We start from the raw sequence: 16925 nt of genomic DNA on the forward strand, positions 1-16925 counted from the left end.
TTGTTTTAATCCAGAATGAGGCAGCTAGACTGGTGACTGGGAGTAGCCGCCGAGACCATATAACACCGGTCCTGAAAGATCTTAATTGTATCCCAGTCCATTTCCGAGCACAATTCAAAGTGTTGATGCTGACCTTTAAAGCCCTAAATGGCCTCAGTCTTGTATACTTGAAGGAGCGTTTCCACCCCCATCGTTCTGCCCGGACACTGAGGTCCAGCGCCGTGGGCCTTCTGGCGGTTCCCTCACTGCGAGAAGTGAGGTTACAGGGAACCATAATAATAATAATAATAATAATAATAATAATAATAATAATTTATTATTTATACCCCGCCCATCTGGCTGGGCCTCCCCAGCCACTCTGGGCGGCTTCCATAGAAACCAAAAATACACTAAAATAACACACGTTAAAAACTTCCCTTAAGATGTCTTCTGAATGTCAGGTAGTTGTTTATCGCTTTGACATCTCGTGGGAGGGCGTTCCACAGGGCGGGCGCCACTACCGAGAAGGCCCTCTGCCTGGTTCCCTGTAGCTTTGCTTCTCGCAATGAGGGAACTGCCAGAAGGCCCTCGGCGTTTCTTCAGGTATACTGGACCGAGGCCGTTTAGGGTTTAAAGGTCAGCACCAACACTTTGAATTGTGCCTTCTCGGTAGTGGTTCCTGCCCTGAGGAACGCCCTCCCAGCAGATGTCAAGGCAATAAACAACTATTTTACTTTTAAAGGTTAACTGAAGGCTAACTTTAGGGAAGTTTTTAATGTCTGATGCTGTATTATTTTTAATATTCGGTTGTGGCTGGGGAAACCCAGCCAGATGGGTGGGGTATAAATAAATAAATTATTATCAACAACAACAACAACAACAACAATAATATAAAACTTACTAAATAATTAGCACTGGTTGTTTTAGAAATCTGTCCAAGAAAAGTAGCAACCTTTTTCATTTGCACACAGCATATCTGAGATCAAATATTACTCAAGACCAAGAACAAACTTTCAGATCCAATATATTGGCAGCAATCTTTCCCCCCCTTCAAAGATTTTCAGGATTTTCAGAGTCCTCATCAAGATGGACAGCTCCCAGTAATTTTAGTCAGAATTCACTGAAAGCTATTTCCCAGTAAACAATGCCACATGCAGAAATGGCTCATTTTGTTTTTGTTTATCATCTAAAGCTAATGTTTTCAGGAATACCTTTGCATAGAAAATGCACTTGATGTCTTCCTGTGTTCTCCTTGCTACTGTCCAAATGTATTCTGCAAACAACTTTCAATGTCTTCAGTTTGGGCAGCTACACAACTTTGTCTACATCCCCATACCTCAGCTCTTCCCCCACAAACCCACAGGGGTTTTTTATGCAGCACCCCTGAGATTGTGAAATCGCAGTTTATTTTATGATTGCAGGGTTTTTTATTTCAAATGATGGCAAATCTCAGTTGTGTTTCCTGATAAATGATACTGACTTCATATGTTGAAGTGATAGATGTTTCAAAGCCCATACAAACATTCCTGGCTGATAGATATTGGTTTCCTGATGTCCTTTATCCATCAGCTTTAGTTGCCAGGCAGACTGTAATAATACTCCAGAGCAGGCATGGGGAGTAATCTGATTAATGTTTTAATGCAAGTCCACCTAATTTCAACTTCCTGAAACAGTATGTGAACAGAAACACAGCTGCAGTTCATCCATCAAAATTCAGACATCCTCAAATTACGTGATACACCTTTCCAACCAAACAATGTGCGTATTTTAGGGGAAAGTGTTTGTGATATTATGCCGATAATAGAATGTATATTTTACTGAAAATATTGAGCAAAATTTAGTATATTAACAAAAAAAATTGTGTGTATATATTAAGCATCTTTGTATTGAGCATTATTTGTATATAAACAGAAATGTGCACTAAAATGCAGACAATTTTTCATGATATTTTTTCTCTTCTTCTGCACAAACTGGTGCAGAAATATGGTGAACCAAAAGGAACAGTGGAAATGTGAGAAACTAAGAGGAAACCCAAACAGATAAGATTCACTCATCCACACCCTTAAAAACTAGAAGAGGCAGAGGCAGTTTTTAAATTTGAAAGCAGAGATGGATCCCCCCACACCTACTGCAGGGAAATTACTTCTTGCCTGCAGTACTTCCACTCAAAATGCCTTCCAATAATCACAAACATCTGTTCCAACAATCACAGCTCTCAACCAATTATGTGCAACAAGTGGATTGACAGATACTACAACATATGCAGCCCCTGTTCTAGAGAAGGAAGAAAGTTTGTATAAATATTCTCAAGCTGGAAGCAGACTCAGTTCACCATTGATGTTCCAGCAGAACCTGAAGAGGAGCCTTTCCATCTGCTCCTGAAAAACACTCTCAAAGCTTTCAATTTTTTTGCAATGGCCATCATGTTTTCCCAGTCTCCAAGAGTGCCTGGCACTGTGGTGGTCAAATAGATAGTTGTAACGCCAGGTTGTCACAAAATGCCATCCCTAGTTGCTGCACAGTATCCAGCACCTTTATTGGGAGGTTCCAAGATCAACATGCACCTTCTTTTAGTGTAATGTCTCCCAAACATGGAATAGTCACATACCCTTTTTGAGAGAAAGAGCACTTGGAACCGCTGGGATCTTGCACTGCTCAAAATTGGGGTGGCATGCAACAAGATGGCATAAGAAGTCTTTCTTGACATAGATTGTGGGGGTAGGATGCAGAGGGCTTCTTCACTGCTTTGCTGTCAGATCCAGCCCAGTCTCTCAGAGATGGGCAGTGGGGTCAGGCTGGGACTAGTGATGTGCCCCTCCGAGCTCCTGAGACCTTGCCCAGGGCCTGATGTGTTTGATCGCTGCTCTCAGGTCTAGGTTGGACCCTGGACTAAATTTCCCTAGACCTTCAGGACGTGGCAAAGTGCAGCCTTTTCCCTTGATATTTCCAATGCCTGGGCCCTGTTCCAAGAATACCTGGGGCCTAAGCTCTCTAAGGAGACAAGCAAGCAAACAGGCATCCCTACAGGTGTGTTGGGTCTGCAAGGATTTTTGCATGTGTTAGCATCTGTGTGTCCTTGGTGATGCAGGCAGCATTGGCAATGGCTCAGCATCCAATTTACTCTAGTTCTCTCCTCTGAAGGAGAAGGCTTCTTGCTGACTGGAAGAGGCACCAAGGTTGTTCCACAGCAGGCGGTATCTGGCTTGGAATGTCCAACGTTACAGGGGCAGAACATTTTTCTGCCAACCCGCTTGGTGCCTCTCTGTTCTCTAGACTACTGGCCTTCTCCCTGGGCTCAGACACTTCTTGGGATCCTCATTTCACCTCTTGCATCCGGCTAAGACCTTCCCCAGGTTTATTCAGCCCCACCTTCCTGAGCTCCTCCCACTGATCTTCAGGATCCAACCATTCCCTCTGTGATGTCTCCATGGAACTCATGACATCATAAACATTAGGAAGAACTTCCTGACAGTAAGAGCTGTTCGACAGTGGGATTTGCTGCCAAGGAGTGTGGTGGAGTCTCCTTCTTTGGAGCTCTTTAAGCAGAGGCTTGACAACCATATGTCAGGAGTGCTCTGATGGTGTTTCCTGCTTGGCAGGGGATTGGACTCGATGGCCCTTGTGGTCTCTTCCAACTCTATGATTCTATGATTCTATGATTTCTTAAGATTTAAAAGTAGCAGTGGGAACTTCTGAACCAGGTTCTATGGCATCCAAAATTTGCTTTAACCCTTTCTCTCTGCTCCATGATCCCAATGGAAATTCCTCCTTTTCTTTTTTTTTATAATGATATTTATTAAAGTTTCACAAAAATACATGAAAATACAAAACAAAGAAAAAAGTATAAAGTTTTAAAATACAGCAAAAAAGTAGAAAATAAGAAAAAACGTACAAAATAAAACAGTTAAAAACACAATAATGTTCCATAACCTATCTTCCTTACTCTTATTTCCCCGGACCTCCTCATACCTCCCTTCTTTGTATTCCAATTCAATTTGTTGGTTCAGCAAATCCTTACCATTAATCTTTTACCCAATTGTTAACCTTTTTTTTTTTTCCATGTCTCTTAAAGCATTACAGCTAAAAACCTCTTAGTTTCTATCCAACATCCTTCTAAAGTTCCTTAATTTTGCAATATTTCTGTAAATAGTCCTTAAATTTTTTCCAGTCTTCTTTCACCGACTCTTCTCCCTGGTCTCGGATTCTGCCAGTCATTTCCGCCAGTTCCATATAGTCCATCACCTTCATCTGCCATTCTTCCAGAGTGGGTAGATCTTGTGTCTTCCAATACTTTGCGATAAGTATTCTTGCTGCTGTTGTGGCATACATGAAAAAGGTTCTATCCTTCTTTGGCACCAGTTGGCCGACAATGCCCAAGAGAAAGGCCTCTGGTTTCTTCAGAAAGGTATATTTAAATACCTTTTTCAGTTCATTATATATCATTTCCCAGAAAGCCTTAATCTTTGGGCACGTCCACCAAAGGTGAAAGAATGTACCTTCAGTTTCTTTACATTTCCAACATTTATTATCGGGCAAATGATAAATTTTTGCAAGCTTGACTGGGGTCATGTACCACCTGTATATCATTTTCATAATATTCTCTCTTAAGGCATTACATGCCGTAAACTTCATACCTGTGGTCCATAACTGTTCCCAGTCAGCAAACATAATATTATGTCCAACATCTTGTGCCCATTTAATCATAGCAGATTTCACCGTTTCATCCTGAGTATTCCATTTCAACAGCAAGTTATACATTCTTGACAAATTTTTAGTTTTGGGTTCTAACAATTCTGTTTCTAATTTTGACTTTTCCACTTGGAAGCCTATTTTCTTATCCAAATTATATACCTCCATTATCTGATAGTAGTGGAGCCAATCTCTCACTTTATTTTTTAATTTTTCAAAACTCTGCAATCTCAATTTATCTCCTTCTTGCTCCAAAATTTCCCAATATGTCGGCCATTTGGCCTCCATATTGAGCCTTTTCAGAGCTTTTGCTTCCATTGGTGATAGCCACCTTGGGGTTTTATTTTCCAATAAGTCTTTGTATCTTGTCCAAACATTAAACAATGCTTTCCTAACAATATGGTTTTTGAATGCTTTGTGTGCTTTGACCTTATCATACCATAAATATGCATGCCATCCAAATACATTGTTAAAACCTTCTAGATCCAAAATGTCTGTGTTTTCAAGAAGTAGCCATTCTTTCAGCCAGCAAAAAGCTGCTGATTCATAATAAAGTTTAAGGTCTGGCAGGGCAAATCCACCTCTTTCCTTGGCGTCAGTTAATATCTTGAATTTTATTCTGGGCTTCTTGCCCTGCCAGACAAATCTAGAAATATCTCTCTGCCACTTCTTGAAACAGTCCATCCTATCTACAATTTGTAATGTCTGAAACAAAAACAACATTCTAGGCAATACATTCATCTTTATCACAGCAATACGGCCCAGCAACGAGAGTTTCAAATTTGACCAAATTTCTAAATCTTTTTTCACTTCCGTCCAACATTTTTCGTAATTATCTTTAAACAAGTTCCCATTTTTGGCTGTCATATTAATCCCCAAGTATTTCACTTTCTTTACCACATTCAATCCTGTCTCATTCTGAAACCTCTCTCTTTCAGGAAATTCCTCCTTTTCAATCTGACCCATGAAGGAGATTGCTATGGGCATCAAACATACACTGTCCATTTCCCCCACTTCTCCCCACATATTCCCCACACACCCTCAAAAGTGACTCTGAGGGGTGTCAGGAGAACCCCAAGAACAGTGCAGAAGGAATGAAGGTGAGGAGGGGTTGTGCCAACCAGCAGGCTGGAATGTTTGTCCTGATGGTATGATTGGAAGAGCGTGAAGTTGAATTCCACAAACAACAAATAAATAGATGACATGAGTGAGTGGGATGATTTACATTGCCGTCTGGGCAGAAGCAGAGGTAGTTGCTCTGGCACCCGGGCGCGGGGTGAGCATATCAGGGGGGCGCCGCCCACGGCAAGTGGTGAGCATCTTTTGGGGGGGCGGCGCAGCAATGTGACCCCCCCCTCAGGGATGACACCAGGGGTGGCCCACACCCCGCTTCCTCCGCCAGTGCATCTGGGACACCAATAGTTGGTTAGTTTGCTTATTTTAAGAATATTTTTTATTAAATTTCAATTACAATAATCCAATGGTAGCCTCATTGTAACACTGCCAAATTAAAACACAATTACTAATCCCAATAGATATCCTCGGATTCCTTAACATTTGCACATGGGGTCAGAAATTAGGACATGTTGGAATGTAGAAAGAGAAGAAGCAGACAGTACAAATGTAATTTTATTGTGGTGTTTTTAAAAAATTAATGCACATATTTGAACATTAGGAAGCTATTAAGCCTCATGAGAGTATTCTGCTGAATCTTATAAATAGGGCTGGATTAAATGCATACAGTGCACTTTATTTCATCCTTCCAGGCTGAAGACAGACTCATGATTCCTCATGGATGTCCCAGCAGAACTTGAAGGGCAGCTTTTCCATTCTCTCCTTAAAAACACTGTCAAACCTTTCACTTTGTGCGACTGTCATCATGTTCTTCCAGTCTCCAACAGTGCCTGGCCCAGGAAGCAGACAGAAAGAAAGTGCATTGTGGTGGTCAAATAAATATCCACAACTCCAGATATATTCCATCCCTAGATGCAATTGTCAGGTGAAAATGTCAGGGATTCTGCAAGCAGCACAAATCAGTTTGATCTACTATTAACTTACCTTTGTGAAGAAAACCTCCTATTTAAACAAGGAAAAAATAACAGGGAAAGTACATAATAGAACAACTCTAAAATTAGGAAATTACAGAAACTGAGAGTTTCATGAAGACTGGAAAAATGAAATCACCATTACTTGGTAGCTATCACATATCAGTGTAAATATTAGGTGAATCTGTAGGGGATTCTACAAGCAGCACCAAATCAGTTTTTCTACCATTAACTTACCTTTGCGAAGAAAATGTCCTTTGCTGTGGTCCATGAGATCTGGTGGAGAGAACTCATAGTTTGCCCTGGGATCTGCTTTCATTTTATTAAATGTAGCCTGATCCACAACAGCATCCACCTCCTTTTCCGTCAGTCGCTTTCCCAGGAAGTTGCATAATTTCAATACACAGCTTCTCAGGTCCTGAAATGGAACGTGGTTTTAATGTCAGGCCATCCACAATAGAGAAACCTGACAGCCTAGAGACTAAAACTCATGGAATAGGCAGGATTACAAGCAGGGGAAACAAGCAGCCTGGATCTTTCTTTGCCTAGTTTGGAATAATTGCAATTGCATTATATTATACTTTCATTGTTGCTTTTATTCCATGAGCCATGCAGAATGCATTATATTCTGGGGCAGCTCTGAGTCCACAAGTAAATAAATAAATGTCCCTGTTGAAGACACAAGGGAGGTTCTGTGACATCTCTCCTCAGCATCAGAGGGCCTGTGAAATGACATATCTTGCTTGGGACCATGACACTTTATTTATAGCTCCATAATCCCTCAGGGGAAATGCTTACAGTGCACTTTTCGCAGTCTAGGGTCTGAAAAGCTGCACCCAAATCCATGGCCTGCTCGGCTTTGAAAAATCTTTTGGAAAGGAAGCGAGAGCAGCTGGGAAAAGAGCAGCTGAGGGCACTGGAATAATCAAATTGCTTCCTTCCTCCATTTTGTAAAGGTGAGTTTTGATGGATGTTTAATATCAGACTGCATAGCATTTTGATAACTTACCTTCTTCATTTCCTCATAGGTAAGAAACAGAATATTGAAGTCATCCTTGTGAGAGTACCAGCCTCCCACATGGTCCAGCCATAAACTTCCATATACTGTTGTGAGAGAAGTTGATTTGGCATAAAATGTAGATCAGACTTTTTTTTTAAAAAAAAAAAAACATTCAGAGGGAAGCAGTACGAACATTTAAAGTCCATTACAACAATTTTAAGGGATCATTTTAAGAACCAGCAGTGGTACAAACCATTAAACAGAAGCTGAATTAATACCATCCACCTTCATCAAACACTTTCTCCGAGAAGGAATTTGCAGAAGAGTTCTGCATTTTAAGGCTCCCTGCTGTGCTTCCCATCCCTGTGTGATGAGAGAGTGATGGGTGGGCTGAGGTCAGTCTAGCCTTCCTCCAGCTCCCTTCCTTCCCTCTCTGGCAGTTTCCTTATATGGTGTGGAAGTGAATACTTGCAACATTTAGAGACACTGTCTGGGTTTCTGACTTAACTTGACACAAATCTCTACACTTGATTAAGCATTGGGTGTTCCAGCTTGTAATGATTTGTAGCTGCTGCATCCTGGTGCAGACAGCATACAAATCCACCTGATTTCCTTTGGGAGTTGGCCAGATCTATACCCTCCCTTCGGCATCAATGGACACCAGTCATCAGTGGCATAAAATGGTGTAGTTGGAGTCTCAGTTGGAGACGCTTTGTGATGCATGGATGTGGAATTCCCTCAGAGTAACCTATGGCATCAGACATGGCATTCTGAAAAGGTTCCTTAACACAGAGAGAAATTCTTTAATCTGTTGTCAAAGGATAAAGATGAAGGGACAAGAGTGATTCATTTTAGAGTAGCAATTCATCCTTACCCTTCCCAGCCAAAAACCTCTCCATGAAAATTCCAAAATCTTCTACTTCTTCTAATTTGACTACAATTTTGGAAAAATGGTAAAAGGAAACCAAGACATCCTTTGGGTTTCTGGCCACATAAACAACCTGCAGGAATAACAACAAATTCTTTCGATTTCTAAAATAATAAATGGATGGATCTCAGATATCTCTTCTTGTGGATTCTTAGTGTTTCCAAGTTGCTTTACAGCCCTGGCAGCCTCACCCTCTTTTGCAGCATGAATGTCACATGCACAGTGCAATCCTATGGTGTCGAATGAGCTTATTCTTATTAAGTCTGTTGGATGGCACCCTTGTAACGAATGCCATTTTTTTGTTTTTTTAAAATATGTTTATTTTGCTTTAAACAAATACATATAAATATAGACAACCAAAATTACAAAAGAAAATTATGATAATAATGAAAAAGCTAAAAAAATCAAAGTACATGGCATAAAACATAAGAAGAAGGATGAGAAAAAAAGGAAAAGGGAAAGGGAAAAGGGAAAGGGAAAAGGGAAAAGGGAAAAGGGAAAAGGGAAGAAGAAGAAGAAGAAGAAGAAGAAGAAGAAGAAGAAGAAGAAGAAGAAGAGCCAAAACACAGGAAGGCTCATCTACTGTACGCTTCCATCAAGGTCACAACAGATCATTATTCTTATCAATTCTCTCTATCTGCATTCCAAGGAATCCTCAATTTGGTATCAGGAAACATTTCTCTATGAGGTATCATTCTAAACATAACCAGGTCTTTCTTGTTAAACCCTTATCCCCTAGATAATTATTTATACATTCCCATTCTTCTTTCATCATAATTTTAGGTTTATCTCGTATTGCATCTGTCAGCTTTGCGAGCTCCAAGTACTTGCACAACAAATGCCATGTTTTGAATGGGCTGAAGACCACCACATAAAATGGATGCTGTTGATGAACTATTAATAAATTGTGCTGATCAAAGAGCGAATGGAATGTGCATGTTCTGGCAAAAGTACTGTACCTGCAAGGAAGCATAAAGACTGGCCATGCAATGCTAGTTACAAACAATGAGTATCATACCGTGCCAAAACTTACAGAAGACCAGGCGCAAACCATGAGAGTTGTGATATGCCAAGAACATGCTAAGGGTGGAGGACTGCCAAGAACATGTCAAAGGCAATGAGAAATGGCAATATTCAGATGTGCACCAAAAAAGACTATATAAGATCAGGCTTTTCAGGAGAGTTGGTGTGTCGGACGCAGCCGGGATCCCGCTGTCTGCCCACCCAATCCAGAAGAAGAGTGGTGAGCGTATGTGTGATTGTGTGAGTGATTGAGTGCATGTTCCCTTATCTTGTTATGTGTTCTGCTTGTTACTCAACAAAGCAATGTTATGTATAAATTCCAATATATTGGTTGTTTGACTGCTTACTTGTGTTCTGCCTGAAGTGCACTGAATCTCAGATAAAAGAACCTGTTTTATTCTTAACACCCTCCAGGACTTTTACTATGGTGGAGCATAAACTCTGTGCTGTTTAAGAGTCATGGGAATTAGGAGTTTAGGAGTTTAGGAGTCTGTGCTCAGGGTGCACAGAGCATTTTTCATTCATATGGACAAAGGAATTGCAGCTGGATGAAGTTCCCTCAAAATCAGAGAAATGTTATCGGAAACTGAGATGTTCATTCAAATAAGGCAAGACAAACATTGAATATGATCAAATAATAAATGTGCTGTTTCCTACTTTTGCTCTTCTGTTCCTTAATCCTTTGGGTACTAAATAGTAGGGTAGATGGGAAGCAAAGAGGCGAGGTGATGGACGACTGACGTAATCCACATTGCGGAAATTGTACTCCAGCCACGGAGCCCTGTCTACTAAGTCGACTTTTTCAGTTCCATCTCGGTGACCTTCATGATAAATCAAGCTCAAAATATTTTGAGTCCATATTGTGCCTATAAACGAGAATAAGCATACTTAATTTCATTCATATGGGGACATGGGTGGTGCCGTGGTCTAAACCACAGAGCCTAGGGCTTGCCGATCAGAAGGTCACGGTTCGAATCCCCACGACGGGGTGAGCTCTCATTGCTCGTTCCCAGCTCGTGCCCACCTAGCAGTTTGAAAACACATAAAACTGCAAGTGGATAAATAGGTACCGCTCTGGCGGGAAGGTAAACGGCATTTCTGTGAGCCGCTCTTGTTCTCCAGAAGCGACTTGCCGTAGATTCCCGCGTATAAGAAGACTTTTTAACCCTGGAAAAGAGGTTAAAACGTCGTGGGTCGTATTATACGCCGGGTATTAGCGGCGTACGGCGGGCTTCACAGTGGGAGAGGACTGCCTGGCATGGAGCCTGCCCCCCCCCACTGCTTCGGAAGCAGCAGCAGCTGGCGGCGGGCTCTGCTCAGCGCCGGGTGGCTTTCTCGTGGCGCAGAGCTGCCCAGCGTATTAAGCAACTGGACTTATAAGACGAACCCTCAAATTGCAGCTGCCAATTTGGGGGGTCGTCTTATATGCCCAGTCGCCTAATATGCCGGAATCTATGGTAGTCAGGCTGGCCACATGACCCAGAAGCTGTCTGCGGACAAACGCCGGCTCCCTCGGCCTATAGAGCGAGATGAGCGCAAAAACCCAGAGGCATCCACGACTGGACCTAATGGGAGATCTGGGCCAGAAATGAGAGAGAGGAAGGGAATCAACACAGCAAGCAGAGGCAGATTTAGGGACCGGGCTGCATGGGCTGCCAATGCAATCAATGCATTCTAGGAACAGGAATATTGACAAATGGCCAGTGGGACAAACATAATAGGCAAAAGGCAGTTGCAGAAGCCTTTCTTCATGTCACCCAAGTCCTAAATGCCTGTACAATGCAGAATCTCCCCTCTCTCTCCTCTCCCACTCCCAGTTATTGGGTCTTCCCCACCCCACCAACCCTCCAAGGCAGATTTGGGGAACACTGGGGACACAAGGGGAGAGAAGAGTGAAGGAAGTTCTGGTGTGGAAGTGGAAGTTATTGAATGGAGGGCACAACTGTATTGGATACGGACCCCTGTTATTATTGGCAAAACTGTGGCAGATAAATGCTGAAATAAAGAGACACAGTATGAAATTTCTTAAGAATAGAATTTTACAACCACCATTTTACCACCACATACAAAATCCTGAAAGTCAGTGAATATAATAAACCCTTAGCAAGCACATTTGAATGTTTTTGATGTGTATTTATGCTGTTTTCAAAACCTCAAACAGGTTGACACTGGTGGAAAACATATTACTCCATCTTAAAAATAATTATTGCCCAGTTCATCTTTATGTAACCAGGTAAGTTCAATACTACCAGTATTCACCTCACCTTGCATGTGGTTTTAAACTTGCCTTAGGATAATATAGATACTATGTAGATATATGTGGGTATCCAACAGGGTTGAATTGAAATGATGGTTCAACCTACGAAAATGTACTCTTACCTGATTTTGGATAAGTGACTATAAATACATCACTGTCTCTTATTTCAAAATTCTCCAGGGAATCTAAGTACTCCACTGAAGTAAATGCTGACTGGAAATAAAATCCTCTGTAGGTGAAAAGGTATTTCTCGGCTGGTTGCATTGTCTGCCTAAGAATAAAGAGAAGGGAATAGTTGCTGAGATAAGATGGCGCCCGGCACACTTCCCCTGTGCCGATGGACGCCTGTGCCGATAGAAAAAACTTGAGCTCTCTTTGCAGCTCTTAGCAGAGATCTGCAGTGGCAGAAAATGTTGCCTTGTGTGTGGATAATAAATCAGACTGAACGCAGGCTTCTTGCTAATCGCTAACAGCCTTTAATGAGAAGAAAAACATCATAAATCAGTCCCGGCGAGAGAGCAGGCATTCTTTTGTCTCTCAGCCAAAAACAAAAGTAACTCAAACACAAAGAAAGATTCCCGTATGTGAACATAACCACGCCTCAGAATGTGAGATGTCACACAGAACTGTTTAACCCTGTAAGTTCTGATTCTCCTCAATAGTTCCCTCTATTATATGACAATGGGAAATCACAAAGGAATAGAGGTGTCATTTTGTCAAATCCTACTCTTTTTGCAGACCCCATAGCAGAATCCCATGCTTCTCTTCCATCACAGGTGAACAACATAAAGGTCCATCATTTAAAGTACAGAGACTTGAGCCATCATTGAGGCAACAAAGCACTATTTCCCCCTTGCTTTAAGTGTTTCTTAAAATGGTGCTGCTTTCAACTCAAAGCTGGCTTTGCCCTACACAATAAGGCTTTTCTCTCTCACCCTCACATAGTTATTTCTCAAGTGCATGTGTGCAGCATGCAAAATAGCAGCCCTTGGCCTCACTTTATGCTGCCTGGCATCATAGTTTGGTCAGTGCTGCTATCCTGACACTCATTCTTGTACTCAGGGGAGGTGGGAAGGAAGCAAAAACTGCTCCCTGTAAATGGATCCAGGGGAAATGAAAGACGGAATCTGTTGGGAACTCTTGCCAATTCCTCCTGGGTTCTTGATCAGCTTCAAGAAATTGGGGTGATGTATTTTCTGGCCTTCCTGGGACCAAACGATAGATGTGCCTGGGGACCACAGGGTGGCAAAGAGAAAGCTATTCTTCACCGCCCATCTGGCTTCCATTGCCAGCTCTGGCTGAAACTGCTGCTGAAATGTGGTGCCCAAGGACGTTCCATGGAGGGAATGCTGCTCTCAGCTTCATCTATGATAATACAGAGAGTTGGCTACACATACAATGGGCCCTGTTGGGGCAGGTGTTCCCATACTGAGACACCACTGCCAAAATAGCCCTTTCTTTTTTTGTCTCCTCCCTGCTCCAATTTCTCTCCTCCCACGTAGCGTCTGACAAGGAAGGCACTTGCAAGGGTGGGCTCAGTGCATGGTATAAGGAGGCGGGGAATTATTATGGGAGAAAGTTCAAGGCTCCATTGGGTGCTGAGGAAACCAAAGTTGTCGCCAGTTGTCGCCAGGTCTTTTATACCTGTTGGGACATTTCAGGCCATAATATAGAATATGATGCATGACATCAAGATATACCACCTGGTGATATTATAGATGAATGGGTGCTTTATAAACATTTAAATAAAAATAAAATCCATTGCTTAAAAATGATAAAGAAATAAAGTGCCATGAAGACAGAAAAATCACTTTAATTCTCTATATACGTCTTGTGTTTCATCGCTAAGAAATACAACAATCATTTAGTGGAAAACACTGTATGTCCAAAATAGTAACAAGAAAAATACTCCGTTTGATTTTCCAATATATAAATTAAGGGTTGTATCCCATGCCGAATGAGCAGGATTCCACTTGCCTAATGAGAGTTCACATTCAGTCCCCTCAAAATAACTATTAATCTCTGGTAGCACAAATGTTGCACTCTGACACCAGAAAAGAATATGAACTGTGACAAGAGTTTCCATGCATCTGATGAAATACCTTGTTGCCCCTAAGAACTCTTCCAAGAAAGAGTAGATTATTTGTTTGTCATTCAGTAGTCCTGCTTTTCCCTGGAAAGTTTAATTTACAAGAAAACTTACCTACCTTTTGTTTTTAGAGTCAAAAAGTGTGCAAGAGAGAGGGAGAGACCGATCTCTTCTCTAGCTTGGAGTATTTCAGCTTTTCAAGGCTCACATTCAGAGCTCTCAAAGGAAACTGCTTTATAGAATTCTGTTAACTAATAAGAGTTTGATTAAATCGATGGCTCCTCCTTAGTAAATCATTCCTGGCAAGTTACGCAAGAAAAGAACCGTAATACAGGATCATTGAGGCACATAATCTAAAGAACAACAGGGGAAGAACTTGTTTCACACACATGCCTGCACTCACTTACACCCCTATAACGCCAACTTTAACTCTTCTCACTGCGAGAAGTGAGGTTACAGGGAACAGGCAGAGGGCCTTCTTGGTAGTGGTTCCTGCCCTCTGGAATGCCCTCCCAGCAGATGTCAAGGCAATAAACAACTATTTCACTTTTAAAAGTCAACTAAATGCGGCCCTTTTTAGGGAATTTTTTAGTGTGTGATGCTGTATTATTTTTAATATTCGATTGGAAGCCGCCCAGAGTGGCTGGGGAAACCCAGCCAGATGGGCAGGATATAAATAAATTATTATTATTATTATTATTATTATTATTATTATTACTATAAAACTTACTAAATAATTAGCACTGGTTGTTTTAGAAATCTGTCCAAGAAAAGTAGCAACCTTTTTCATTTGCACACAGCATATCTGAGATCAAATATGACTCAAGCCCAAGAATAAACTTTCAAATCCAATATATTGGCAACAATAATTCCCACCCTTCAAAGATTTTGAAGGATTTTCAGAGTCCACATCAAGATGGACAGCTCCCAGTCATTTTAGTCAGAATTCCATGAAAGCTATGTCCCAGTAAACAATGCCACATGCAAAAATGGCTTCTTTTTGTTTTTGTTTATCATCTAAAGCTAATGTTTTCAGGAATACCTTTGTATAGAAAATGCACTTGATGGCTTCCTATGTTCTCCTTGCTAAGCTGTCCAAATTTATCCTGCAAACCGCTTTCAATGTCTTGGGCTTGGGCAATTTTTTTTTATTTTTTTTTATAAAATTTTTATTGGGATTTTCTCATTTTTTAAGACAAACACACAAAAAACATAAACATCAACATTACACACAAAAAAACACATATAATTTCAAAATCTTATTTTCCTAACCACTTTCCCAGACTTCCCCCACCTCCCCTTCTTGCATCCCCATTCAAAATTTAGCCCAGCAAGTTCTTTATGCCCAAATTAATCCCTTATTAATATTTTATTTAAATCATCTTCATTAACCATTTACAAACTTCTATACCTTATTTTAATACCCACATCCACCTTTTCTAAGATCGATCCACTCTCCCTTTCACGAAATTCCCAATTATATATATTTACAGAAAATCTTAACAAATAAGAGCATATGCTTGTAACCCTTTGGATTCTAACATTCCTCCCCCCCCTCCCCCGGTTTTGATCCCCAAAATATTGTCTTTCTATCTGACAGTTCTCAGCCTGGATCTATCACGTCCGAGGCCTTTAAATCTCTTTCAGTCCCTTTCAGCCGGTTTTGTTGACAGTCCTTTATGTTGGACATCCAATCTCGGAGCATCTTCGACCCGAAAGGGTCCAAATCTTTTCCAACCAGTCCTTCGTGTTCAAAATAAGAGTCCAGATCTTACTTCTTGTTCTTTCCAAGTCCAAATATCCCAAATGCCTCAAACGGTCCAATTTTCACCTTCGCCACATTTGTAATCCATAAGTCTTTCGGACTCCCCATGGGAAAAAATCCCCACTCTTCATTCTCAATTTCAATTTCAAACCATTTTTTTGACATACAAACTTTATCTTCCATGCATCCTGACCTTGAAGGCCTCTGGTTGTCCTTTTTCACTTGCGTCATTTCTGCTCCTTCTTCACATTCCTCCAAAACAGCACACAAGTCTTTCTTCCCAGCTGTAGATTCTTCTTGTGTCAGGTCCACCACTTCAGCAGAGTTGTTTATTTTTAAATTCAAGGTTGTCAGATTCGTAGCCATAACAGAACTCTGCTTTTGCAGCTTTCCCAACAGTTCAAAGACCCTATTTAACTCTGCTTGTAATTTTCCATCTGCAGCCATTGTAATGTTCCAAATCCCCTCTAGAGGGATTTTTGTTACTAAGTGTTCTTTTTCCAACAATCCGGATATTTTGTTATTGTTGCCACTCTAATTTTAAAAGCTTACAGTTCCAATGTTACAAAAGTAACCGACACAAATGGCAAAAAAACAGAATTTCTTGACTTTGACAGCTCAATTGACAGCTGTCAAACTCTGTAAATATCTTCACAGGCTCCCTCTCGGGTCACTCCCGGATCGGGGGGGGGGGGGGGTTGCACTTCAACTCCAAAGATCAGTTCAAATCCTCCAGCAATTAGCTTATAAGTCCAAATCGTGAAATTAAGAATTTTATCTCAAAAAGAGAAAGACAGTCTCTCGATCTTAGTTGTTTAATTCTTGCTTTAAATTGCCTGCAAGAGGGGGGGAGGCGGACTTCCTTTTAGCACCTCCCCCAGTCGTACCGAATTTGGGCTTGGGCAATTTTGTCTACCTCCCATACCTCAGCTTTCCCCCCACAAACTCACAGGGTGGTTTTTTTATACAACACCCCTGAGGTTCTGAAAGCACCGGGCTCTGCTAGGGGCGCCATGGAAGATGGCCGACAATACCATCTCTCCAGATCACACGAGGTAATTAAGGGGCTGAGATGGGAGTCATCAGCCTCCCAAGTTTCTTCCCGGTGGAAGGGAAGATGCAGTCTCATCCACAGCTGCCAACAAACCAC

General features: G+C 41.4%; 1 protein-coding gene across 1 annotated transcript; it reads right to left on the bottom strand.

Moving 5' to 3' along the window:
* Positions 1–6279: 6279 nt before the first annotated feature.
* LOC308474309 (amine sulfotransferase-like) lies at positions 6280–14215 on the bottom strand. The gene is made up of 7 exons (XM_081000449.1): positions 14129–14215; positions 12044–12192; positions 10322–10530; positions 8588–8714; positions 7723–7817; positions 6951–7131; positions 6280–6572 (listed from the first exon to the last, which is right to left on the bottom strand). The coding sequence occupies exons 2-7, from the start codon at positions 12183–12185 to the stop codon at positions 6448–6450; spliced, it is 879 nt and encodes a 292-aa protein (XP_080856575.1). The 5' UTR covers positions 12186–12192; positions 14129–14215; the 3' UTR covers positions 6280–6447.
* Positions 14216–16925: the final 2710 nt, after the last annotated feature.

Source organism: Podarcis pityusensis (genome assembly GCF_964106645.2).
Source record: "Podarcis pityusensis genome assembly, chromosome: 3".
NCBI lineage: Eukaryota > Metazoa > Chordata > Lepidosauria > Squamata > Lacertidae > Podarcis > Podarcis pityusensis.

What these genes read in the sequence shown, in the direction of transcription:
- LOC308474309 (XM_081000449.1), bottom strand. Translation starts at nt 12,185, where the DNA reads ATGCAACCAGCCGAGAAATACCTTTTCACCTACAGAGGATTTTATTTC. An exon ending in TAAGGAACAGAAGAGCAAAA is followed by an intron (nt 8,715 to 10,321) that starts GTAGGAAACAGC and finishes TTATTCCTGCAG; the next exon opens with GTTGTTTATGTGGCCAGAAA. An exon ending in CCTATGAGGAAATGAAGAAG is followed by an intron (nt 7,132 to 7,722) that starts GTAAGTTATCAA and finishes GTTCCATTTCAG; the next exon opens with GACCTGAGAAGCTGTGTATT.